At 52.1% G+C, this 27,363-nt stretch overlaps 2 protein-coding genes across 2 annotated transcripts in view; one reads left to right on the top strand and one right to left on the bottom strand.

The window, feature by feature from the left end:
* Positions 1-8,629: 8,629 nt before the first annotated feature.
* On the bottom strand, positions 8,630-11,869 carry LOC127581473 (uncharacterized; the record flags this gene model as incomplete). The annotated part of the gene is made up of 3 exons (XM_052035931.1): positions 11,822-11,869; positions 9,220-9,292; positions 8,630-8,685 (listed from the first exon to the last, which is right to left on the bottom strand). Coding segments are annotated over exons 1-3 (177 nt in total), but the record flags the coding sequence as incomplete, so codon positions are not given.
* Positions 11,870-13,172: 1,303 nt separating this feature from the next.
* smg6 (SMG6 nonsense mediated mRNA decay factor) overlaps positions 13,173-27,363 on the top strand; it is a 305,342-nt gene continuing 291,151 nt past the window's right edge. Inside the window, exons 1-6 of the mRNA XM_052035245.1 lie at positions 13,173-13,268; positions 14,264-16,139; positions 20,652-20,844; positions 21,255-21,365; positions 21,794-21,900; positions 25,321-25,399. Of these exons, the coding sequence (XP_051891205.1) occupies positions 13,181-13,268; positions 14,264-16,139; positions 20,652-20,844; positions 21,255-21,365; positions 21,794-21,900; positions 25,321-25,399 (2,454 nt within the window). The 5' untranslated portion in view covers positions 13,173-13,180. The remainder of the gene's footprint in view (positions 13,269-14,263; positions 16,140-20,651; positions 20,845-21,254; positions 21,366-21,793; positions 21,901-25,320; positions 25,400-27,363) is intronic.

The raw sequence follows: 27,363 nt of genomic DNA, 5'->3' as shown, positions 1-27,363 counted from the left end.
CAGAAGTCCTGGACTTCCATTTAACTTGTAATTGCCAGCAGTTGTACTGGGATTGACTGGCACCATCCGGACTCGTGTGTTTTACAGGAGTAGCTGATGGAGAGGATTTGGGCTTTAGGGTCCATACAGCTGATGGCAGGGCGACCGCTGCACAATCAGTAAAGGGACGAGGCCAGGGCAACAGTCAGTGTAATGTCACATCAGTGCAGGGACTTATTATATTACAGGAGGCCATTCAGCCCTAGGGCAGCAATCCTATCAGCCCCTTCCCTGTACCCCTGTAGTACATTCTGTCTCAGACATGCCCCTTGGTTCTTTTGCCATTTCCTACACTAGGGACAATTTACAGCAGCCACTTAACCTGGAAGCAGCTGTGTGGGAGGAAACCGGAGCAGCCGGTAGAAGCCTGTGCACACAGGCAGCTCCAGAGCGCAGGATTCAGCCTGGGTTCCTGGAACCGAGAGGCAGCAGCACTGAACTGCTGCAGGGGTGGGAACCGATGAGGGAGGAACCACTAACAGCAAGCACTGACATCGACACAGCCCCTGCAGATTCCCATGTGACACATTCAATGTTACAGACTCAAGGCTGAGTTTTCACATCCTCTTTGTTGCAAAAGCAAAGCCCTTTGAAAAGCCTGGGTGACCCAGAACTGGGGCCTGTGACTGGCAACGGTCTTTCACTTGGCAACACCATGACATAAACATTAAACTCTGCCTGACCTGTCTGAGCGTCTATGTGATGCCAAGTAAACTGCCTGGCCTCGATCACCTTTCTTGCTGTCAGCAAAGGGGGGAAAATATGCAAGTAATCAGTAATTATTTTGGGAGCCAGTATTTCCAGTGTGGGTGCCAGCTGACAGCGATTCAAACACAGGCCCTCACTTAATTGCATCTCCCAAAATATTCTGAGTAACTGAAGAAGCAAAAAGTCACGGATCAAACAGGGAAAAGGGATGGAAAGACAGGAGTGCAGAAAATGAGCTGGAAGGGAAAGCGACAGATGTTGGAAATGTGAAACAATGTTGGGAAGGGTGAGCAGCTGGGCAGTGGCAGGGAACGTAAACCAGAGGGAGCACAGAGGAATGAGGCTCTGTCCCAGATACCACCGCCCTGCAACCCCTCCTAAAATCACCCACAGCTTCCTTCTCTCCGGTAAACATGCTTCACAGTGCCCAGTATCCGTGTCGACGGCCTATTTCCCTCCACAGATGCTGCCTGACTCCAGCATTTTGTGTGTTGCTCCAGATTCCAGCATCTGCAGTCTCTTGTGTTTCCATCGCAGATCTGCTTGTATTTCCTTACACAATAGGAGTCTGTTCAGCCCACTGAGTCTGTGCCAGCTCCCAGAGAAACCTCACTCCCTCCTGTAGTTTTTCTCATGTGCCCTCCACTCTGCCCTGAATCTACCAATGGCACAGAGCAGCCAGTGAGTGGAGACGAGGATGGAGTGAGGGAGGGAGGTATCATCACCGTTCACCAAGTGCTTGGAGTTGCTAGTCAAACAGTCCTAGAGAACAGAATCAAGAACGAGAGGCACAGGGTTAAGGTTAGAGGGGAAAGGTTTAATAGGAACCTGATGGGCAACTTTTTCACCCAGAGGGTGTTTTGTATATGAACGACCTGCCAGGGAAGTGGCTGAGGCAGGTACAATAAGAACATTTGAATGTCACATGGACAGGTACATGCACAGGAAAGGTTTGGAGGGATATGGTCCAAACATGGGGAAATGAGACAAGCTGAGATTGGCGTGGATGAATTGGGCCAAAAGGCCTGTTTCCATGCTGTATGACAATGATTCTAATTCAGAGTGGCAGATTAATGAATCAACCTGCACATCTTTGGGATGTGGGAGGAAACCCACATGGTCACAGAGAGAACATGCAAACTCCACACAGACAGTGCCCAAGGTCAGGGTTGAACCCGTGTCTCTGGAGCTGTGAGGCAGCAACTCTGCACAAGGACAGTTGAAATACCAAAGGGCAGAAAGGAGCAGATACTGGAACTGAGACATCCCGAGGCATTCGGTCTGTACCTCCCCACAGACACTACCCGGCACGCTGATCATGCCCAGCATCTCATTCCTTCAAATACCGATGTTGCCCAGTTTCTTAGATTTTAATCATTGTTCCAGCTTCCTCCCCTGGTAGGGATGCTCGCACTTCCCTGCGTCACTCCATGCCTCCTTTCTGGTCACTCTTCCTGCACCTGCCTTCCCTCCTTCCCAGCTCTGTGTCTCTGGCAGGTCTGGATACGTTGCGCTTGGTTCCTCATATAACTGACTGATACAGACAGTGAGTAACTGAGGCACAACATGGATCCTTGTGGCACCTCACAACCTACCATCCTGAGATATCCGGGGATATGATTCATTCCATGCCAGTATATTGCCCCTCACCAAATCCCAGGAGCCTGACTAATGTAATAATCCATGCAGCAATTTATCAAGTGTGTTTTGAAGGGCCAGGTACACTACATCTACTGGTTCCCCAAACCATGCAGATGTTTATGTATTGTGAATGTTTCTTGGCATAAAGAAAGCATCCTTGGGGCTGTTGAACCCAAAAAAGGGAGCTGGGATGAGGGATGGCCTGTATTTTCTTACAACTTAAAAGGAGGCCATTAGGCCCATCAAGTCTATGCTGATCAATCCTGTTGGTCCCAGTCCCCCATTGTAACCTGTTCTTTCTCAGTCCCATCAGATCTCCTCTCTACCCCTCCCCTACACACTAGGGGCAATTTTACAGTGGCCGATTAACCCACCAAGCCGCACAGCGTTGGGATGTGGGAGGAACCAGAGCACCCGGGGAATACCACACTGTCACAGGGAGAACATGCAAACTCCACACAGACAGCACCCAGGGTCGGGATTGAACTCAGATCATTGGAATTATGAGGCAGCAGTACTACCCACTGCACCAGTGTGCTGCCCCTTCTAAAGTGTTAACAATCATTTTAGAAGGATGTTGTGATAACAGTCATTTGAGAGTCTCCTGGAAGATTTGACAACTCGTGAAAGGGGTTATTACTAACTGCTGAGGGAACCCAGTGCCCCTGCCCCAAGGCTGCTCAGGCAGGGAGAGAGACTTCTTTTACCTCCTGGCTCCTGGCACTGAATGAGTAAAACATTCTGCAGAATCTCCCAGTAACCCATGACCAGTCCTACACTTGAGACTGGTCCAGTACCTGGTCTGCTGGCTCAGGCTGTGTCTGCCCTGGTTTACTCCCTGAGGCCTCACCAATTAGGAATACATGACGACATCTGACAGCCAGTGGATTTTCTGGGAGGAACAGGACCTGTTGCAAATGGAAAGGTTTGAATTTTTTCCAAGGGTCGACAATCCATTACCAAGTGTTGCATTGTTTTAAACAGGAGTTTCTGCTAAAACAATTTGCCTGGACCAGTTCTACGCACTGGCATAAGTTTACTAGCTTTGAAAAGAAGTGTGATTGGATTTCTGTGACAAGTATAACAAAGCCAGATGCCTCCTGTTGGATGTGAGCCATCACATTTGTGAACTCCACTCCTGGGATGTCAGACCTGTTGTTTTAATTCCATTTGTCAGTTTGGGGGGGAGGTGAGGGTTAGATGTTTAAGATACCATGACTAGAAGACAGCCAGGGGAGTTCTTGCAGTGTCCCAGCCAACAGTTATGCTTCAACTCACACCATCAGAATGAAATCTCACAAGTTGTCTGTCTTGGTGCTGGCGAGGTGATGGGCGATGCAGTCTGTGGTGTGAGCCTAGAATCGCACCTTGTGGTTCAGGCACCGACTGGCTTCAGAGTGTTCCGGTCCCCTAGCAGTGACAAAGTTTTAACACCTTCATTATTCAGAAAACTTCAGCAAACAGGAAGCTTACACTACAACGTGTGATTCCTGGGCACAGTCATGCCTGAGGGAGGGAGAATGGGTATCCAAGTTGGCAACCCTTTTTAGAATCCATGGGGTCAGGAGGGAGGTGACCAAACTCAGCCACTGCCTGCCATTCGCGTGAGGGCTCTGCTGCTTTAGCGATGCTGCAGCTTCAGCTTGGAGCTGTGCTGCTCCACTGCAGTCTGTCCTGGGCCGGGGAAGGCCAGACCTGGGCACAGTAACCAGGCAGCGCCTCTGCCACGTCAGCTGATCTGTCTCAGCAGAGCAATTCCTGATTGAAGCACTTTGCCAGAGCTCTGCCATTCAATCCAGATGGTGTTAAGAGGCCGCGAGTGAATTAAAGTCTGTAAGGCAATACTGTGATGTGTCAGACATCCGTGCAGAAACAAGTGTAGAATTCTCCCAATTATCCAACTCTGCTTCTGCGTTCCAGCCTGATCTCTCCACGGGGTTCCTTTCAACTTCATGGCTGTCAAACAAATGTGACCACCAGCTGTTTCCTGAGTGTGGAGGTTAAGTACCAGATGTACTGTGGTCTCTGAGTGTCCTTGGAACATTAGCTTCCCTGTAACCCCATGTACTGAAACATTGGCCTTAAAGTCAGTCGGATTCACTGAGGACTGTCATTACCTGCAGGTAACTCATGGAAGGGAAGCTCCAGATGTTCAGGACACTTGGGGCATGGTGATGTAGCTTGTCCGGCAGAGAATTTGCATTTCCCTGCAGTGGCCTCCTATAATGTCACGTGTTCTGCCTGGTTGGGAGGGACAACACAGAGGGCAGCTTTGCTCAGCTTGACATCAAATGGAGTGTCAGTCAATTGGTCCAAATCCAAGATCTCTTCCATAGTTGGACAGTACTGACTCAGGCAAGTTGGTTCCTCTTGTCCTCCAGTTGTCCAGTAACGACCCTCAGCTAGCAATTTTCTTTTTGCCTTCTGTCCAAGCCAGTACCGAGCACCAACCAGTGATCACTAAATTGCAGGGGCAATGTGTAACTTACTGTTAAACCAACTGGCAGCTAAATCCACTGCCAACTCCCTCCACTATGAAATTTCCCCCACTTCCCAAATCTCTCTGCTCCTCCATTTCTCTAAACCCACCTCTGATAGGTACCTGTCACATATTTGACATCTCCTCACTCAGGGGTGTGATGGGACCCAGTGATCCAGAGAATGCAAATACAAGTCCGCAGCAGTTTCAGAATGTGAATTCTTTCATAAATAAAACATTCAGAAATGAAAGGCTGGCCCCAGTAAGAGGACTGCAGTACAAGCACACAGAGTCACTTTCACCATCCTTCCCTGGGTCAACATGTGACACCAGACCCACACCAATGTGGCCAATGCAAACTGCCCTCTCCAGTGGTGAAGCAGACCCTCACTTTTCTTCTGCAAAGAAAGATCATTTTGGTGGTTAATCACGTGTGCTCCAGAAGGGGTTTGGGACCAATGCAGAATCAGCAATTTATATATCCTGAGAATGAATTAGGTTTAACATAAAAGTTGCCAGTGCTCAACTCAATTCAATCAAACATTTCATCGCGTAGGTCTACTGAACAAGAAGGTTCCTGGCACGGGATACGGTGATGGCTGCGATATGCTGAAGGAGTTGACCAAGGAGAGGTCCACCAGAATGGTCAGATACTGTGGAGTTTAGAAGAATGTGAGGAGATCTCATTCCAGAACAGGTTATGAGAGTGGATGTTTGCTCAGGGTGAAGGGTCTGGCACCAGTAAACGGTCTCAGGAAAAGTGATCGGTTATCTAGGATGAGGGCTCCTCAAACATGAGCAGCAGGAGTGAGCTGGGATTCCCTTGTGTCTGCTCATTCAGCAAGACCAAGGCTGACCTTTCACCTCAGCAACACTTCTCTGCACCAACCTCATGTCCCTTGGTTCCCTTGGTATCCATTAATTTATTTATGGATCTCTTAAATATACAGAGACTGAGCCTCCACTGCTCTTTGGTGCAAAGATTCACCACTCCTGGGTGAGATATTTCTTCCAATCTCTGCCCGGGTCCTTATTTTGGTTCTAGACATCCAGCAAAGGGACAACATCAGCTCCACATCTGCCCTCCTGAGCCCTGTAGGAATTTGTACCCTTCAAATGGATCACCTCATATTCTTCTGATCTCTGTACAGTGCAAGCCCATTCTGCTTAATCTGCCCTTGTGCGATAAACTCCCCATTCCAGGAACCAATGGGTGAACCTCTGCTGCACTCCCTCTACCATAAGCCCACACTTCCTTCAGTATGGAGACCAGACCTGTAAACAATGTTCCAGATGATGTCTCACCAGGGATCTGTGTACTTGTGCAAAGCATCTCTATTCTTGAACTCAAATCCTTTTACAAGAGAAGCCAACATACCTTTATCTTTCTAATCACTTCCTGCCCCTGCATTAACTTCCAGTGGTGTACAGGGACACGAGGGTCCCTCTGAACACCATCACCATTCAACCCATTTCTATTTTCTCGACCAAGGTGGATGACCCATATTTTTCCGTGTCCCCACCCATTCACTCAGCCTGGCTATGTTCCCCTGAAGTCCTTCTGCATTCTCCTCACTTGTGTCATCAACAGATTTGGATATATTATACTTGATTCCCTTATCCACATCACTGATACAGATAGTGAGTGGCTGGGATTCTTGCAGCACCCCACTAGTCCCAGCCTCCCAACCAAACAAGGACCTGTTCGCTCCTACTCACTGTTTCCTGTCTGTTAACCAATCTCAATCCACATTATCCTCAATGCTGTACAATTTGATCCTGTTTAATAATCTCTGGTGTGGCTTCTTATTCCAAAGAAACCTTTGAAAGTCCAAATACAACACATCAAATGACTCATCCTTATCTATTCTGTCAAGCACAACCTCCAAAAGACTTGCTAAACATAAATCCATGCTTACTCGTCCCAATCCACTTACTATTTCCTAACAGTCCTAAATAATAGATTCCTGCCCAAGGATCCTCAACACGAGGGGAGCCATTGTGAAACATCTGTTCAGTCGGCATGAGGGAGGGACCCTGAGCTTCCATCGCCCCTCAGTTTAATTTTCCATCACAAACCCACTCTGACTTTTCTATGCTGAGCTTCCAACACAATCCCAGGACAGCCCAGCCGTCTCAAAAGTCAGTGTCAAGTTTATTGTCATATACACGTGTGCACAAGTGCAATGGAAAACTTAGGTGCAGCAGCATCACAGGCACAGCATCAGACACAACATTCACAAGAAAAAATAAACATAAATTATACAAAATCATACAAAAAAGAACACAATTAGAACAAAAAGTTCATTGCAGTGCAAAGTGACGGCACATTACAGCTCTCAGAGCCAGACTCAACAATTTCAGATAACCAGCCTTTCCGGTTCGGTTTGTCACACTTTTAATGAGTTTACTTTTGTCTCTGCCTTGTGTTATTTCAACTTTCACCCACCTCCTGCCATTCACACCTCCCCCGAGCTCTTCACTCACCCTCTCCCAGTGGCCTCACCACTGCAGGTCACTCATTTTCTCCTGAGCTCCATTTGCAGCTTTTACAGTTTTTATTTCAGGTTTACTGTTGTGTTTTTGGATCAGTTATAACTGCAACTGACAACACATTGAGGGACGTTTAAAACTTTGTCTGCACAGGCTTCCAGTTTCCCCTTCCCACTGCCGGGTCCCAGTTACAGGTGAGAGGGAAGCTGCCGCTTGTAATACCGTGTCCCACCAGACAGAGGAGCTGTAGCCTCCATATTAGCAAATTGCTGCAGACAGCTGGGGAGCACAACTGGCACCTCTGCAGCAACGGCCCTGTCCCCGTGACCCCCCTCCCCCAGTGACCCCCCTCCCCCCGTGACCCCCCTCCCCCAGTGACCCCCCTCCCCCCGTGACCCCCTCCCCCAGTGACCCCGTAACCCCCCTCCCCCCGTGACCCCCCTCCCCCGTGACCCCCCTCCCCCAGTGACCCCCCTCCCCCCGTGACCCCCCTCCCCCAGTGACCCCCCTCCCCGTAACCCCCCTCCCCCCGTGACCCCCCTCCCCCAGTGACCCCCCTCCCCCCGTGACCCCCCTCCCCCCGTGACCCCCCTCCCCCAGTGACCCCCCTCCCCCCGTAACCCCCCTCCCCCCGTGACCCCCCTCCCCCCGTGACCCCCGTGACCCCCCCTCCCCCCGTGACCCCCCTCCCCCAGTGACCCCCCTCCCCCCGTAACCCCCGTAACCCCCCTCCCCAGTGACCCCCCTCCCCCCGTGACCCCCCTCCCCCAGTGACCCCCTCCCCCCGTGACCCCCCTCCCCCGTGACCCCCTCCCCCAGTGACCCCCCGTAACCCCCGTAACCCCCTCCCCCAGTGACCCCCCTCCCCCCGTGACCCCCCTCCCCCAGTGACCCCCTCCCCCCGTGACCCCCCTCCCCCAGTGACCCCCCTCCCCCCGTGACCCCCCTCCCCCAGTGACCCCCCTCCCCCCGTAACCCCCGTGACCCCCCTCCCCCCGTAACCCCCGTGACCCCCCTCCCCCCGTGACCCCCCTCCCCCAGTGACCCCCCTCCCCCAGTGACCCCCCTCCCCCCGTGACCCCCCTCCCCAGTGACCCCCTCCCCCCGTGACCCCCCTCCCCCCGTGACCCCCCTCCCCCAGTGACCCCCCTCCCCCCGTAACCCCCGTAACCCCCCTCCCCCCGTGACCCCCCTCCCCCCGTAACCCCCCTCCCCCAGTGACCCCCCTCCCCCCGTGACCCCCCTCCCCCCGTAACCCCCGTAACCCCCCTCCCCCCGTGACCCCCCTCCCCCCGTAACCCCCCTCCCCCCCGTAACCCCCGTAACCCCCCTCCCCCTGTGACCCCCCTCCCCCCGTGACCCCCCTCCCCCCGTAACCCCCGTAACCCCCCTCCCCCAGTGACCCCCCTCCCCCTGTAACCCCCGTAACCCCCCTCCCCCCGTGACCCCCCTCCCCCAGTGACCCCCCTCCCCCCGTGACCCCCCTCCCCCAGTGACCCCCCTCCCCCCGTGACCCCCCTCCCCCAGTGACCCCCCTCCCCCCGTGACCCCCCTCCCCCAGTGACCCCCCTCCCCCTGTGACCCCCCCTCCCCCAGTGACCCCCCTCCCCCAGTGACCCCCCTCCCCCTGTAACCCCCCTCCCCCAGTGACCCCCCTCCCCCAGTGACCCCCCTCCCCCTGTAACCCCCCTCCCCCAGTGACCCCCCTCCCCCTGTAACCCCCGTAACCCCCCCTCCCCCTGTAACCCCCCTCCCCGTGACCCCCCTGTAACCGCCCCTCCACTGTAACCCCCCGTAACCCTCCTCCCCTGTAACCCCCGTAACCCCCCCTCCCCCTGTGACCCCCCTCCCCCTGTGACCCCCCCTGTAACCGCCCCTCCACTGTAACCCCCCGTAACCCCCCTCCCCCTGTAACCCCCGTAACCCCCTCCCCTGTAACCCCCGTAACCCCCCTCCCCTGTAACCCCCCTCCTCCTGTAACCCCCCGTAACCCCCCTCCCCGTGACCCCCCCTGTAACCGCCCCTCCACTGTAACCCCCCGTAACCCCCCTCCCCCTGTAACCCCCCGTAACCCCCCTCCCCTGTAACCCCCCTCCCCCTGTAACCCCCGTAACCCCCCCTCCCCCTGTAACCCCCCGTAACCCCCCCTCCTCCTGTAACCCCCCTGTAACCCCCCTCCCTCTGTAACCCCCCTCCCCTGACACTCCCCTCCCTCTAACCCCCCCTCCCTCTGTAACCCCCCTCCCCTGACACTCCCCTCCCTCTAACCCCCCCCCTCTGTAACCCCCCTCCCCTGACACTCCCCTCCCTCTAACCCCCCCTCCCTCTGTAACCCCCCCTCTGTAACCACCCATCCTCCCTCTGTAACCCCCTCCCCTGACACTCCCCTCCCTCTGTAACCCCCCCATAACCACCCATCCTCCCTCTGTAACCCCCCTGACACTCCCCTCCCTCTGTAACTCACCTCCCTCTCTCTGTAGCCCCCTCCTCTGATACTCCCCTTCCTCTGTAACCCCTCCTCCCTCTGTAACCCCTCCTCCCTCCGTAACCCCCCTCCCTCCCTCTGTAACCCCCTCCTCTGACACTCCTCTACCTCTGTAACCCCCCTCCCTCCCTCCCTCTGTAACCCCCTCCTCTGACACTCCTCTACCTCTGTAACCCCCCCTCCGTCACCCCCCTCCCTCCCTCCCTCTGTAACCCCCTCTGACACTCTACCTCTGTAACCCCTCCCTCCCTCTGTAACCCCACTCCCTCCCTCCCTCTGTAACCCCCTCCTCTGACACTCCTCTACCTCTTGTAACCCCTCCTCCCTCTGTAACCCCCTCCCTCCCTCCCTCTGTAACCCCCCTCCCTCCCTCCCTCCCTCTGTAACCCCCCTCCCTCTGTAACCCCCCTCCCTCCCTCCCTCTGTAACCCCCCTCCCTCTGTAACCCCCTCCCTCCCTCCCTCTGTAACCCCCCTCCCTCCCTCCCTCTGTAACCCCCTCCCTCCCTCCCTCCCTCTGTAACCCCCTCCCTCCCTCCCTCTGTAACCCCCCTCCCTCCCTCCCTCCCTCCCTCCCTCTGTAACCCCCTCCCTCCCTCCCTCCGTCCGTAACCCCCTCCCTCCCTCCCTCTGTAACCCCCTCCCTCCCTCCCTCTGTAACCCCCTCCTCTGACACTCCTCTACCTCTGTAACCCCTCCCTCCCTCTGTAACCCCCACCTCTGACACTCCCCTCCCTCTGTAACCCCTCCTCCCTCTATAACCACCTGTCCTCCCTCTGTAACCCCCTCCTCTGACACTCCCCTCCATCTTTAACCCCTCCTCTCTCTGCAACCCCCCTCCCTCCTCTGTAACCCCCTCCTCTGATACCCCCCTCCCTCCGTAACCCCCCTCCCTCCGTAACCCCCCTCCCTCCCTCTGTAACCCCCCTCCCTCCCTCTGTAACCCCCTCCTCTGACACCCCTCCCTCTGTAACCCCTCCTCCCTCTGTAACCCCCTCCCTCTATAACCACCCCTCCTCCCTCTGTAACTCCCTCTATAACCCCACTTCATCCATAACCCCTCCCTCCTCTGTCACTCCCACTTCCTCTGTAACCTCTCCCGCCTTTGTAACCCCTCTTCCCGCTGTAACTCCCCTACCACCTCTCTGTAAACCCCTTTCTCCTCCCTCTGTAGGCCTGCTCCCTCTGTAACCCTCTCCACCCCTACACTTCCCGTTATGTTACCCTCCTCTAGCTCCCACACCCCTCCCTGTCTCTGTGACCCCCTCCAGCCCCCACACCCCTCCCTGTCTCTTTAACCCCCTCCAGTCCCCACACCCCTCCCTGTCTCTGTAACCGCCTCCAGCCCCCACACCCCTCCCTGTCTCTAACCCCCTCCAGCCCCCACACCCCTCCCTCTGTAACCCCCTCCAGCCCCCACACCCCTCCCTGTCTCTGTGACCCCCTCCAGCCCCCACACCCCTCCCTGTCTCTGTAACCCCCTCCAGCCCCCACATCCCTCCCTGTCTCTGTGACCCCCTCCAGCCCCCACACCCCTCCCTGTCTCTGTAACCCCCTCCAGCCCCCACACCCCTCCCTGTCTCTGTAACCCCCTCCAGCCCCCACACCCCTCCCTGTCTCTGTGACCCCCTCCAGCCCCCACACCCCTCCCTGTCTCTGTAACCCCCTCCAGCCCCCACACCCCTCCCTGTCTCTGTGACCCCCTCCAGCCCCCACACCCCTCCCTGTCTCTGTAACCCCCTCCAGCCCCCACACCCCTCCCTGTCTCTGTAACCCCTGTAATTTACGATATGAATTCCTTCCATCCAGGGTCACAGTGGACTTGATCTTCACCACACAGCAGCACATAAAAAAATGTTGGGAGCAGCCCCAGCCACTCCCCGTGGCCCCCTCTGCCTCCCTAAAACCGTCAATCAGGAGGGACCGTGGAACACCCTCCTCAAATCTGGTTGTCACAGAAACATGCCTCCATCTTACATTTGCACAACCTGGCTGTGGACTTGGAGCCGTGATCTGCAGGACCATGGGAGCTGACATTAGGCTGGGACAGAGACTAATGGGCCAAATGGCCTCGCCCTGCATCACAAACTTCCCATGACTTCTATTTGCAGCATTCCTTGTAAATATTTAACATTTCCAGAACATGCAAATTATTGGACGAACTTGGAAATAATCACCTACCCTTCAACTTTGCTGTGTCTAAACCCTGGAACTCCCTTCTTCAACACCAGAACTGCAGCAGTTCAACAAGGTGACCCGCCACCACCAACCCAGGGCAACTGGGAGGGGTAACAAGTTCTGGCCCAGCCAGTAAAGCCGTGTTCCATGTGACAAGTAAAAAGGGAATAAAACCCTGCACATATTTTGCAGGACTGGACTGGTTACTGTTCACTTTGCTTCATCATCCTCTTGGGCAGTGCATTTCTGATGACTTGCTGGAGATAAGAAAGTTTCTGCATCTCCCTCCCAGTCCCTGCTTTCCCCACATCTTCCCCCCAAACCCACACAACTAAAGCCATAGAGAAATATAGCATGGCAACAGGCCCTTCGGCCCACCATGCTGGCCATCAAACCACCCACTCACACTAACCCTTCATCAATCCCTTTATTTATTCTCCCCACATTCTTATTCCCCCCCCCCCTTACTGCAGAGGAGGTGGCCATTCAGCCCAGAGTTTGACACAGTGTTAGAGTCGCTGCCAAGATATTTTTGTTACCATTAATAATACATCACTCTTAGATAGACGCATGAATGATAGAAAAATCGGGGGCTATGTGGGAGGGAAGGGTTAGATAGATCTTCGAGCAGGATAAAATGTCAGCACAACATTGTGGGCCGAAGGGCCTGTACTGTGCCGTGGTGTTCTATGCTCTATCACAGATCAGTGGTGGGATTTGAACTCACATCCTCTGCTGTGCCCAATTACTGATCTCAGTGCAGTTGTGAACTGAACCCCATCTGTGCTCGGTGCGCTGAGGCTGTGGTTGAGGAGGTGTCTGAGGGACACGGTTGTGTTGGGTTGGATTCCCAGCAGTTACTGGTGCTAAAGGGATGAGTGAAAATGAAATGCTGGAAATGAGAACTAAAGCACTCAGCAGGTCAGGCCGTACCTGTGGACGGAGAAACAGTGAACGGTTCAGGTCGAAGGCGCTATTCCCTCCAGGGGGAGGTAGACGGGCTGCAGCCGCTGGGAGAGGATCCCGCCGTTGGATCGAAAGCTCTGCCGGGGAGCGCGTGTAGTGCGGCCGGGCGCCGCCAGGGGGCGGTCGGATTGACGGGTGCGGGCCACCGTGGCGCGGTGCAGTGTGGGTGATGTAGTCCCGGCGGGGCAGAAGATGGCGGAGTGCCTGGAGCGGGTGCGGGTGTCGGAGGCCGAGCTGCGGGAACTGGTCCGGAGCCTCGGCCCGGCGGCCGCCCGCGCCGGTGAGGGGCCGCCGGGCGCAGCGCAGGGGCCCGGGGGGGCCGCCGGGCGCGCTCCCGAGTGCGGGCGGCAGCGGCGGCCGGGCCGAGGCCACAGGCCGAGCGCCTGGGCCCCGAGAGCGGCTCCAACCGGCACCGGCGGCCGGGCCGCGCGTCACCGCCCGGCGCTCCCTCCCTCACCGTCCCCTCCCCCCGCCCGGCGCTCCCTCCCTCACCGTCCCCTCCCCCCGCCCGGCGCTCCCTCCCTCACCCCCATCCCCCCTCCCTCCCGGCGCTCCCTCCCCCCGCCCGGCGCTCCCTCCCTCACCCCCATCCCCCCTCCCTCCCGGCGCTCCCTCACCCCGCCCGGCGCTCCCTCCCTCACCCCCATCCCCCCTCCCTCCCGGCGCTCCCTCACCCCGCCCGGCGCTCCCTCCCTCACCCCCATCCCCCCTCCCTCCCGGCGCTCCCTCACCCCCATCCCCCCTCCCCCCCGGCGCTCCCTCACCCCGCCCGGCGCTCCCTCCCTCACCCCCATCCCCCCTCCCTCCCGGCGCTCCCTCACCCCGCCTGGCGCTCCCTCCCTCACTCCCATCCTCCCCCCTTTCCATCCCCTTCCCCCCTCCCCCACCTCCACCCCCCTCCCCCCACCCTCCCCCCACCTCCACCCCCCCTCCCCCCCTCCCCCCACCTCCACCCCCCTCCCCCCTCCATCCTTCCCCCATCCCCTCCAGCCCCCCCATCCCCCTCCTCCATCCCCCTCCTCCATCCCCCTCGTCCCCCTCCTCCATCCCCCCCGTCCCCCTCCTCCATCCCCCCCGTCCCCCTCCTCCATCCCCCCCGTCCCCCTCCTCCATCCCCCCCGTCCCCCTCCTCCATCCCCCCCGTCCCCCTCCTCCATGCCCCCCGTCCCCCTCCCCCGTCCCCCTCCTCCATCCCCCTCCTCCATCCCCCCCATCCAAGTCTACTGGAGTTGGTCAGGGTTTGGGGATCATCGTAACACTCTGGTTCCTTTGCAGATGTTCCCAAGGTAGTTAAAGAGCCACGAGCAAGGAAGGACAACCGGCGGCCTGATATTCAAATTTACCAGCCTGGTGTTTCCCGGTTGAGCACCAACAAACAGAGAACCACACAGCTTGAAACCTCAGAGAGGGAGGAAGTAGATCATGGGGGACATAAGGAAGGCCCTAGTAAGTCAGTGCCAAAGAGGACCAGTCCCTTGGTTGGTGAAGGCCATGGTGTTGGAGATAGTAACCAGGGATGTATGAACAGGAATGGGCAGCTGGATAGAAATGAAGAGGAAGATTTCAAGTGGACTGATGAGCAAACTGTGCCAAATTCCAACTTCAGTGCTGTGGGGAAGCAGTTAAAAAGGGTTAAGAAACCCGATCGCCAGATCTACCAGCCAAACAGACGGGTGCAAGGGCTCAGCACAGACTCACCCAGTGGCTTAGGCAGTGAAGAACTGGTGAAGAAAGTGGAGGAGCTGAGACTGGCAGATCACAGTAAGGCCATCTGTCCTGAGGAGGAGGTTATTGGGACTGGTGAAGAGAAAGGCAGTCAGGAAGACAGAGGAAAAATTCAATTAACTGTAGTGGCAAAAGCCGGGAAAAGGGAGAAGGGGAGGAGAGGGGGAAGGGAAGATAGTGCAGGCTGGGCAAATAACTGTGCAGAAGAACTTGCGGACAGTCAAATCAATCGCTTGCAGGCAAGAGCAGAGAAAGCTGGGGGGCCCTCAAAACGCTACTCCAGGTCTGACAAACGCAGGGGTCGTAACCGTACGTGCAGTACAAGCTCTGCAGGAAGCAACAACAGTCTGGATGGTCCTCACTGCCAGCACCGGCCTGCCGATGGGGAAAGGAAGAAAGTAGCAGGGAAGGATAGGAGGACTGCTGGTGAACGGAAGGAAAGGTTGAGACCTTCCAAGCAGGTTTCGATCTCTTCTACAGATTCTTTGGAGGACGACTGTGCTGAGGAGAACAGAAATCACATGCCAGAAAGGCGGAAAGCTTTCGAGAAAGAGCGAGCGATTGGCAGAACCGCTGAGCAGCCCGACTGCAGGAACAGGGAGAACAAGCCCTCGCCCAAGGTTATGTTTGACAGTGAAACTGTCAGCAGAGCGACTGTTGCATCCAAGCTAAACTCTGAGGAAAAGAACAAAGGGAGAGGCAAAGCAAGCAGACCAGTGTCCAAACCTGGCCTGTCAGCAGGCAAGTTCAGTCAGAACACGGAGAGAAGGGATAAGGTGGAAGAGCCCAGAGGGAAGGGACGGGGTATCTTGGTCCTACCTGCCAACACTGATCTGTCATCCACAGCACCTGGGTCTCCTGATTCCCCGCAAGTGGGGCCAAGACTCCTCTTTGGTCGAGGTTCCCGCAGCCGGGGTCGTGGCGGGACATCCCGTCGGCTCTGGGATCCCAACAATCCTGACCAAAAACCTGCACTGAAGAGCCAGACCGCCCAGCTGCACTTCTTGGATACTGACGATGAATGCAGTTCGTCCTCACAGGGAGAGACCTACTCTTCGTACACACACCCGACCCCCACGGCATACTACAAGTTCCAGAACTCGGACAATCCCTATGGTTACTCCAGGGCTGCAGTGACTGGCCCCCAGTATTCCTATGGGGCTTATCCTATGCCCTACCAGATCAGTGGCAACAGCACCATCTATTCAGCACAGTATTACCCAGGCTACCCTCCTCCGCAGTTCATTGCTCCCTACCAGGCAGGACAGTTGAACCCTGAAGACATGGAGCAGCACGTGCAGACTCTGCAGCACCAGGAACTGGGGAAGCTCCTGCGGATGGCAGACAACCAGGAACTGCAGCTCAGCAACCTGCTCTCCAGGGACAATGTCAGTAAGGATGGGCTGGAGAGGATGGCCCAACTCAGGTGAGTGTCCTGCCCCTGGCCATGTCAGTTTACTTCCAGAGTTGCCTGGTGCCAAGTCACTGTTCTTCCCCTCATGTTTGGTCCAAATTAAACCTCATCAGGAGCCACAGGGAACTGTTTGGGAGTTCCTGGGACAGCCAAATGGCAGGCAGAATTTAGGGAGGGTAGGCAAGGGAATGTGCAGCAAACAGCAAGGCGCTGAGAGGTATGGAGGAACAGAGGGCTACAGGTTCCTGAAAGTTGAGATGGCAGATGGGATACTTGTTAGGCTGGAACAGAAGAGTCTGAGGGAAGAAATTGAGAAGCAAAAATCTGCAGATGTTAACATCTGAAATAAAACAAGGGATTCTGGTGATGTTCTGCAGGACGAGTAGCATCCATGGAGGGAGAAACAGTTTCGGGTTGAGAACTCATCAGAATTGGGTAAAGTGACAAAACGAATGTTGTTCCCCTTCTCTGCAATTTCAAACCTCTGTTTTCTCATTTTTGCTCGTTCTATTGAACCACCTCCGTATTTCTCTCCTCCGTATTTCTCGTTCTCTATCTCCCTGTTTCTCTCTCCACAGATGCTGCCATAGTGTTTCCAGCATTCTCTGTTCTAACTGAAGTCTTGAGGGACAATTCAGTTAATGTCTATACAATTGAGAAGCCTTGAAGGGGTGTAGAGGAGTGTTCTTTCTCCTTCGCTGGAGAGGACAGTAACTGAGGGGCATGGATATGAAACAATAGTTTGAGGGTGGAGTTGAGGGAAAGTTTTTGTTCACCTTCTAGTGAGTTCCAGGGGCCTGGAACTCGGTCTAAAACAGTGGTGCAGGTGGCAACCCTTGCCATATTTAGATGTTAGAACATCAAATAGGAGCAGGAGTTGGCCAAGTGTTCCTGTGAGCCTGCTCTCCCATTCATGCCTGATCTTCTACTTGTGCCATTTTCCACCATGGTTAACATTCCTTCTCCCTTAACATCCAGGAATCTTATCTGTTCCAAGGTTTGCATCTGATGTGCCATATTCCACTGGGGGCTACTGTGGACTGGGAAGTGGGAATGATCTCATAATCTCTTTTTGCTATTCATGAGCACAATGAACTGAATGATGATCTGTGTTACTGATTTCTATGAATTTTGAATAATGTTCAGCAAAACAGAAGCTTAGTTCTACCCTAATTGGCAAGTACTTTACCTGGGTTTGATGGTCCAATACAAAATTCAATTCCTGTTTCATGTGCAGTCAAATGTAATTAAATAGTTTTAGGTATGGTAGGGTTATCAAAAACAAGTGGGCATGGTTTCAAGGTGAGAGGAGGGAGTTTTAAGGGATGTCTGAGGGGAAAGGTTTTACACAGAAAATGGTTGCTATCTGGAACTGACTGGCAGAGTCGGTGGTGGAATCGGATACAATCTCTGTGTTTGAGACATTTAGACTGCGTTAAATGGGCAAGGCACAGAAGCATACGGTCCTAATGCGGGCAAAAAGGTCAGCATGAATGTGGTGGGCTGATGGGCCTGTTTCTATGTTGTACACTCTGTGGTTCTAAATCCTGACTGGGCATCTCAGTTATGTAATCTAATCTTAACGAGATAAATAATTTCATTTAAACCTTGCTTCACATTAACTTATGATAGTGAGACAAGTGAAGGTGAGCTGGGTGAAACAACAAATGCAAAATACTGTGGATGCTGGAAATCTGAAGAGAAAGCAGGAAATATCAGGCAGCACCATGGAGGAGGCATTGATGTGGAGAAAGAGAAATTAAACTCGTTATTGGGGAGTTTGGTAGTTTCCTTGAATTCTTTGAGCATAGGACAGGGAGAGTTGATGGAGGGAAACCTGTGTAGTGTATTTAGATTTCCAAAAGGCATTTGACAAAGAATCACATAAGAGACTGTGCATAAATTAAGAGCCCAATGTACTGGAGGAAGGTTTATTATTGTCACTTGTACCGAGGTACAGTGGAAAAACTTGTCTTGCATACCAATCGTACAGGTCAATTCATTACACAGTGCAGTTACATTGAGTTAGTACAGAGTGCATTGAGGTAGTACAGGTAAAAACAATAACAGTACAGAGTAAAGTGTCACAGCTACAGAGAAAGTGCAGTGCAATAAGGTGCAAGGTCACAACAAGGTAGATTGTGAGGTCAGAGTCCATCTCATTGTATAGGGGAACCGTTCAATAGTCTTATCACAGTGGGATAGAAGCTGTCCTCAAGCCTGGTGGTACGTGCCCTCAGGCTCCTGTATCTTCTACCCGATGGAAGAGGAGAGAAGAGGGAATGACCTGGGTGGGTGGGGTCTTTGATTATGCCTGCTGCTTCACCAAGGTAGTGAGAGGTAAAGACAGAGTGCAGGGAGGGGAGGCTGGTTTCTGTGACATGCTGGGCTGTCCACAGCTCTCTGCAGTTTCTTGTGTGTGTTGGAAGTGTGTTGGAATGGGTTGAGAACTGGCTGACACATAGAAAACAGGGTTGGAATAAATGGGTCCTTTTCAGTCTGGAGGGATGTAATCAATGGAGCATCCTAGAGATCAGTTCTTGGCCCTCAATTAATGACCTGGAAGTGGGAATGACATGAGGTGTCCAGGTTTGCTGCTGATACAAGAATAGATGGAAGAGATGTTGTGATGAGGACGTTGTGATTCTGCAGCATACAGGTGGATTGGATGAGTAGGTGAAAACCTGGCAAGTGGTTTAATGTGGGAAAATGAGGTCATACATATCAGTAAGAGGAATCAAAAGGCAGATTATTATCTACATGGGGAGAGACTGCAGATGTGTGAGGTTCAGAGGGATCGAGGTGTTCTGGTGCACGAACCACAAGAAGTTAGCTGGCAGGTCCAACAGGTTTTTAAGAAGGCAAACGGCATGTTGTCCTTTATTGTGAAGGGGTTGGAAGGGACTGTGACACTCTGTACTGTTATTGTTTTTACCTGTACTACCTCAATGCACCCTGTACTGACTCAGTGTAACTGCACTGTGTAATGAACTGACCTGTACGATCGGTATTCAAGACAAGTTTTTCACTGTCCCTTGGTACAAGTGACAATAATAAACCAATCCCAATACCAACTGAGGTTTTATGGGGAACTGGCACAGAAGAGGAGTTGAAGTCAACTTAGATCAGCCATGAACATAATGAATGGGATCCAAGTGAATTATACTGGTGCTGGTTGTGACCCCACCTAGTAATTCCCACTGCTTTTGTTCTTCCACCTCACATAAAAAGCAGGATGAGGCAGAACTGTTCCCTGACCATCAATGTTCCTTCTGAAGCCGCACCATTGATCCAACCGGAGTTTTCAAATGTTATTTGATCCTGCTGTCATGTTCTCCTGTGAGAGGGTATCATGTCTGGGTCTGAGTGAGGACAAAATCTGCAGAGAAATATGTTTCTATCACTTCCATTTAGTCGACAGATCAGCCCTTTGGTCGATGTTGCAAGTCATTTTTGTATATCGGGAGAAAAGGCCTGGAAATCGGCTGTTGCGAGGTGTTCGTGTGAGTTGGGCAGAATCATTGTAGAGGAGTCACTTCCAGTCCTCTGCAAGTTCCACACCTGGGCTGACGGTACCAGAGAACATAGGGACTCTGTTGCACAGTCAATGGGGCTAGCTCTGAATAAGATTGGACACATCATGTGCTTTCTGCAGAGAACTCCCAGATCATGCTAGATGTGCTGCTCGCACTTTGAGCAGTGCTCTGCCCTGCTGCCAACTGGCAAGAGTGTTCACATTTACCTTTTTCTTGCAACAGTAGCTCAGTTACAAATCTTTAAGTCGTAAAAATGTCCAGAAGTTCTTCACAGGAGTAATGTTAGGCAAAATCTGACACAAAGTACTGGGCTAGGTCACCAAGAGCTTTATTGAAGACTTAGGTAAAAAGAATCTTAAAACAGTAGGCAGATGGGTTTAACTAAAGAATTCCAGACTTTACCTAAGGGCAATGGTGTGTCATAGCTCCATATTGTGGCAGGAAAGGGGCAAGTAGTGTGTTGTAGCTCTGTACTGCGGCCAGACAGGGGCAGTGGTGTGTTGGAGCTCAGTCTGAGGAGGGTGGATGCATGCTGGGTTGGAGTTTTGTGCTGGCTCAGTGCTAGGGATGATGAGTGGGTGCAGTGCCAGAGTCTCTCTCGGGAAGAGTGAATGTATATTTTGAGGGAGCATTGAATTGGGAGGATGGTGTGTGCTTCCTCTTAGTATGGTGGGTGAATAATGTGTTGGAGCTCAGTGTGGGTGGGTGCCTTGTTGGAACTTGTGGACTGAGGTGGATTAGATAGTTGGGGCCGTTGGATGTGGGTGGGGGGTTGTGTGTGAGCTCTACACAGGGAGGGTGTAGACCCCATGTGGACAGTGAAGCCCCTGGGTATTGTGCTGTAGGATGTTTTATTAAAATCCTTAATGTAAAGAACTGCACCTACTGGAAATCTGACACAAAAGCAGTTAGATCATTGATCTCAAGCATTAACCCTGGTTTTCTCTCCATGGATGCTGATTGACAGCCCTCCCTCTTCTTCTGGTAGGGCAGAGATTCTGCTCCTGTATGAGCGTTGCATTCTCACCGATATAGAATATTCAGACAATCAGAACGTGGAACAGACTATGTGGAAAAATGCCTTCTATCAGGTCATTGAGAAGTTCCGGCAGATGCTGAAGGAGCCTTCTGGAGAGAATGGGGAAGAAATCCGAGGGAAGCTTTTAAAATTATTGGATGAGGTGAGAATTTGTTTCAGATGTTCAATTTAGATGAACTTCAGTGTAGATCTTCAAATTTTCATTTGTTATAAGTGCTTCTCGTCAGCCAGTGCATCTCTGATCACCCCTCTCTGTCTGTACCTCCTCCTCCCCTCTGAACTGTCACCCTTTCCATCCGTGGTCTTTTTCTTGCTTCCTTCCCAGTCAATGTTCAAAGGAAGGACACTCGGCCAGGTGAAGGGCTCACGTCTGAGTCTTTGTCCTCCAGTAAGGACTGTGGCTTATTTCTGCCCTCTGTAGTTGAGAGATGCTGCCTCACCACACCCCCTTTGTTAGAGGAAGAGAGGAGGTCGGCACAACACATGCATTGTGGATCAGAGGCCAGGCTTGTTTCTATCCAGGGGGTAATCCAGAGTTTGTTTCTGTTCCAGGGAACCAGCTTCTTTGACAGCCTTCTGCACAAGCTGCAGGTCACGTATCAGTTTAAACTGGAAGATTACATGGATGGGATGGCCATACGCAGCAAGCCACTTCGCAAAGTGGTGAGTACCAGTGAGCTCCATGCAAACCCTCTTGTTGAAATGGGCAACAGGGATTGGTTTCTGCAGTTTAAGTGGAAATCATTATTCTAAAGTACAGAAACTTGGAGCAGTGATTAAACAGGTTCTGGGAAGAGTGGAAATAATGAATTCAGTGATAATAATTTGCCCTGGCTTTTATAAGCTGTGTATCTTGGGTACGATTGCTTTTGAGGTGGACTGGTCCCATCAGACTCTTTCTGCCCTGGTGCTGCCATCGAATCCCACCCCTCCCCCCCACCATGTTGTGCTCTGCTCAGCCAGGCTTTCTGCTTGGGGTGTGTTCCATTCCAATGCACAGTAGCTCTGGAATCGCAGCCCTTCTGTAAAATGTTCAGCGCTCCCCAACGATTTTTGTACTAATCCAGTAACTGGTTCTGTTTGAACTCTAGGTGAAGTATGCATTGATCAGTGCTCAGCGATGTCTGATCTGTCAGGGAGACATTGCCCGCTACAGAGAGCAGGCCAACGACACCACCAACTATGGCAAGGCTCGCAGGTGCAGTATCACTGTCCAGTTGAGACGTGGAGTTAAACCACAGTCCTCCATCCTCATTATTGATGTTACTTCCATTTTGGTTTTGGCTCTTATCTGTACTAATCTGTTGTTAGTGCAGGGGGTTGGCACCACCCCTTCCCATTTATCAGAATCAGGTTTATTATCACTGACTTATATGACGTGAAATTTGTTGTTTTGCGGCAGCAGTACAGTGCAAAGATGTAAAATTACTATAAATTACAAAATAAAGAGTGCCAAAAGAGGAATAACCATGGACCGTTCAGAAATCTGATGGTAGAGGGGAAGAAGCTGTTCCTGAAACATTGAGTGTGGGTCTCTAGGCTCCTGTACCTCCTCCCTGATGGCAGTAATGTGAAGAGGGCGTGTCCCGGGTGGTGAGGGTCCTTCGTGATGGATGCTGCTTCCTTGAGTCATTGCCTCTTGAAGATGTCCTCAATGGTGGGGAGGGTTGTGCCCGTGATGGAGCTGGCTGAGTCTAAAACCCTCTGCAGCCTCTTCTGATCCTGCACATTGGAGCTTCCATACCATGTGGTGATGCAACCAGTCAATGCTCTCCACCATACATCTGCTGCAAGTCTTTGGTGACAGACCAAATCTCCTCAAATTCCTAACGAAGTTTAGCTTTATATCTTAGACCCACTTGATTTAAAAATTCTCCTCTTTCTCTATTTAGCATTTTTTTGTCTGAGAGATTCAGATTGGTATTGGTTTATTATTGTCACTTGTACCGAGGTACAATGAAAAACTTGTCTTAGTCATTAAGCTATGTTTTATCCCCACTGCTAAACATCAGTGTGATTTTTAAATACATCATCCTTACAGCCAGCTTTGGGGATGATGGGAGCCAGAAGATAGTACTGAGCTTCTCATGTCTGCTCCACTGTTCAGTCAGGTCACAATTGATCTCTATCTTACACAGAGAGCACTCTGTGTGAGGTGTTGGGATATTCTTAATGGCTTCATAACCAATGAAGTAGTTTTGATGTATGGCCAGCACACTCCCACAAATAGCTGTATGATTTTATTGATGTTGACACCGGCTAGGGTACTGGGGAGAGTTCTCCAGCTTTTTGAAATGATGCTCCGGGATCTTTCACGTCTACATGAGACATCAGTCTGGGCCTTGGTTCAACATCTCACCTGACAATGCAGGACCCTCTCAGCACTGCAGTGGAGTGTTCACCTGGATAATTTTGTGCTCAAGTCTCTGCTATGAAACCTCGTTTCTGCTTCAGAGACAAGGCTGTGACTCAGTGAGCCACTTTCAGGGTTACACCTGGCAGCCGAGTGTTTGGCTATTGCTGGTGAGCCAGTACTACAGTGAGAGGACTATTCTGTTGGACCTGATTCCCCCAGTGTGTTGCCTCAGAGGTCTGTGCTACTCATCGAGCCACTGCTGGCACTGCCTCCATCTACACCTGCCTGGGTTCCATCACTCTCAGGCCCTGACCCAACAAAATCTATCAGTCCTTGATTTGCTCCTTGCACTGAGTGTCCAGATTCCGGCCACCCTTTGTGTGAGGAACCACTGCCCATTCCTCTGGAATGACCTCCATCATACCTTGTGCCCAGTTGTTCTGAACTCCACTCTTCCACCCGCTCCACCTCAATCAACCAAGTTGTTTTCCTCTACTTAGTGTACGAGTTATTTATCATAAACTTGTTGATGTGGTCACTTCTTCATCCTCTGAATAGTCCTTGTCTAGTAAATTCAGCTTCTTCCCAGCACACTTCTGTTACAGTGAGTCCTGTGGAACTCATTGGGAACAGCCTTCCAGTCACAAACACACCCATCAACCATTACCCTTTGCTTTCTGGCACTGATTGAGATAAAGTAGAATCCCAGAGTATTCTCAGGAGCAAGAGGGTCTCCAGGGAAAGAGTGGGTCCCCTTGGAGACCAAAGGAGTAATTTATCTATGGAGCCAGGCGATGTAAGTAAGGTCCTAAGTGAATACTTCTCATCTGTATTCACCAAGAAGGATGCGGTGGGTGAGTTCAGGGAGGGGTAGGTCAGCATTAAGAAGGGGGGCGGGTGCATCTTTGTTGACCACGGGTAGGGTACGGGAGACTGGAGCAGAGCTCGTGCTGAAGGCCCTGTTTCTGTCCTGTGCTGTTCAACTCTGACTCTGTGACAACTCATTTCAGCAATTAGCCTGGTGAATCTATTTCACACTGCCTCTAAATGCTAGTATATCTTTAAATAAAGGGATCGAAACTGTGCACAGTCTGTCAGGTCTGGACTCACCAGTACAATTGTAACAATGCTTCCCTATTCCAACCCCCGTACAGTGAAAGCCAGCGCTTCTCTTGCCTTGCTGCACCTGCCTGCCTGCTTTTTGCGATTCATGCACAAGCACAACTAGATCCCTCTGGATTTTGCTCATCTGCAATCTCCCTTCATTTAGCTAATAGTCTTCCTTTAGATTTCTCTTACTGAAGTGACCTCACACTTCCCCACATTAAGCTCCATTTGCCAAGTTTTCACCCACTCACTCAGCCTATGTACATCTTGGTACAGTCCAGGCATCTTCATCACAACACACCCTCCCACCTATTTTTGTGTCATTGGTAAACTTGCATTCTGCCCCCTTCTCCTGGCCAAGAGGCCAAGAAGAACTGATCCTTGAGCCACTCCACTAGTTCCAGCCAGAAAAAGACCTGGTTATCCTGACTCTTCCATGTGGTAACCAACCTTCAGTCTGTGCTGCTACACTTCCCCAAATACCAAGAGCTCTTCTGTACTAGGGGGAGATAAACAGATAAGGTCTCCAAATCTTACCTGTTGGTAAAGCAGAAGTTTTAGGGAGTGAAGTCTGTACAAAACTCCAGACAAGTATCACTTGAATCAGCAGATACAGCTCCAAGCACATCAGTACTGTGAGGGCCAGAAAGTAGCTGAACTGACAGCTTGGTTAGACTCCTGATCTGTGAGATGAGGCCCCTGCCAGCTGAGGTTTGCAAGATCTCTGGGATGTTGGTACTGAATCCTTGGGCTCAGTTACGAGCTCTGCAACTGAGAGGGTGACTGGAGCTCTGACCAGAGCAAGGGACAGTTCCTCAACATTCTGGGCATTAGATGCATACACCAACTGGTTAATCTTGGGCTGTGCAGGGGTGAGCTGGATACATTTCTTGGGAGGCATGGGATTGAGGGGTGTGTGTCAGGGGACAGTGTGTAGTTAATTGAACTGAGACTGGCCAGATTAATTGCGATGGCTCTTTCTACTTCTGTGAATTTCTCTGTTCATGTTCAACTGTGGGAAAACTTTTCAGACATAAATATCTGAAGAGGCATAAACCATCTGATGACTGAGTGTTTAGCAGGAGGGGGGTGTGTTTACAGTACTGTTGGAGGCTGGAATGTGACTGTTTTTAATGCCTGCTCTCTTCTCCACAGTTGGTATTTGAAAGCCCAACAGATTGCACCGAAAAATGGGCGCCCCTACAACCAGCTTGCTATTCTGGCCATCTACACGGTGAGACCAATGCTTGTCCTAACGTGCTCTTGGATCAAGGCTTTTATCCAGTAGTTACATACTCTGCATCTTAAGTTTTTAACCCATTAGTGAAATTGCATCCAAAGTATAAAGGTTGTATATTATCAGTATGTGTTTTCACACTGCCAGACATCCCAATTCCTCATGTACAAAAGGGAGGAGACTGAGGAAGTTCTTCCAGCGCTTTATTTTCTGCGGTGGTCCTGTTTAAATTGGCATTCTACAGTTACAAGATAGGCAGTATTAACATGCCACAGCCTCTACTCATGTCAAGAAAGTAAGCGACCATCTGGAATCCCAGTGTTTCTGGAGTGCACTGCCTGAGAGAATGGGTGAAGCTGGGACGGTGACAGCATTTAGGAAGTGTCTCGATGAACACTTAAATTGCTTCAGCCTAGAGGGCTATGGGACAAGCGCTGGAGGGGGTTAATATGGAAGGGTTGACATGGGTGAGTTGGGCTGAATGGCCTGTGTTCATGCTGTACGATTCTATAACACTTAAGGCACTAGGAGAACTATTTGCTCTTGGGAGAGTGTTATACGATCTTCAACAAATTTCCTAAATTTAGTTTAATGTCTCTAAGTAAATGCAGCACTCCTGTGCTACATTAGACTGTGTTCCAAATTGGCAAAACGGGGCATGAGCCCATAACTTTCTGTCTTTCAGTTGAATTGGTACTAAGTGATCGTCACACACCCTTTTTAAAGTCTTTCTTACTGTCTGCTTCCTTTGGGTTCACTGTCCAAGCAGTGAACTGGAAACCAGTTCTGTGCAGATGCAAGACCTTCAGGTAGCTCTGTGCTGCAGTCACCACCAGGTGGCGGCATGGTTCCATTACCGTGGTGCCATGGGGGTGTATTCCACCTGAGCTGTCATTGCTGTCAGCATCAGGTCGCTGAACTGGTGGCGGCTGTCTCTGTGTGATTGCATCCCTCTTCAGAAGGGGCTGAGTCTTGTTCAGTAAGGTGCATGAAGTAAGGTACACAGTAAGGTACAAGAGACTTGGCTAACATTTCACATCTGATGACCTCTCAAGTTCTGATGAAGGGTCTTTGACCTGAAACGTTAACTCTCTCTTTCCACAGGTGCTACCTGCCCTGCTGAGTTTTAACTTGGTAACTTGATTTATTACTGTCAAATGTGCAGTGAAAAACGTTGTTTTGCATGCCATCATACAGATCATTTCATCATATCAGTACATTGAGGTAGTACAAGGGAACAGTTTTTCCAGCATTTTCTGTTTCTATTCCTTGCCAATCATTTCCATTGCTTTTAGCATCGGTGCTTCGTCTAACTGACCTGTTGTATTGTTGAACATTATCATCTGCCTGACTGTGGGTGGATTCAAAGCTGAGCAATACATTAACTGTCTTGTGGGTCTCCAATGCAGGAGAGTTGTGCAGGGAACAATGAGGGTTGGGCTGTGTAATCACAGCATCTAGTAAAGGAGAAAACTCCAACGCGATCCTGACTAGCGCAGAGTTTTGCAGCATTTGATTTTCTGCAGTGGTCCTGTTTAAATTGGCATTTTGAACCCAGTGGTTGACTGGTGACTTGACGGCCTCAACGTTGATTTCTCTAACTTCTGGTAACCCCTCCCCTCTTCTTTTCCCCCTTTTGTTTTCCTGTGGCCCCCCCCACCCCTTCCCTTTCCCCTCCCCTGTCCTCATGACCTGCCCATCTATTCCACACCTCCTTCCCTTTATTCCATGGTCCACTGCCCTGTCCTACTGGATTCCTCCTCCTTCAGCCCTTTGCCTCTTCCACCCATCACCTCTCAGCTTCTCCCATCACTCCCTTTCATCCCCCCTCTCACCCCCCCCCCCACCTACCTTCTCCCCTCACCTGGACTCACCTGCCAACCTGTGCTCCTCCCCTCCCCTGACCTTCTTATTCTGGCTTCTCCCCTCTTCCTTCCAGATCTGATGAAGGGTCTCACCCT

The sequence above is a fragment of the Pristis pectinata genome, chromosome 21 (assembly GCF_009764475.1).
Source record: "Pristis pectinata isolate sPriPec2 chromosome 21, sPriPec2.1.pri, whole genome shotgun sequence".
NCBI classification, from domain to species: domain Eukaryota; kingdom Metazoa; phylum Chordata; class Chondrichthyes; order Rhinopristiformes; family Pristidae; genus Pristis; species Pristis pectinata.
Note: the sequence above shows the minus strand (reverse complement) of the source record. Positions and strands in the feature narration are given on the sequence as shown.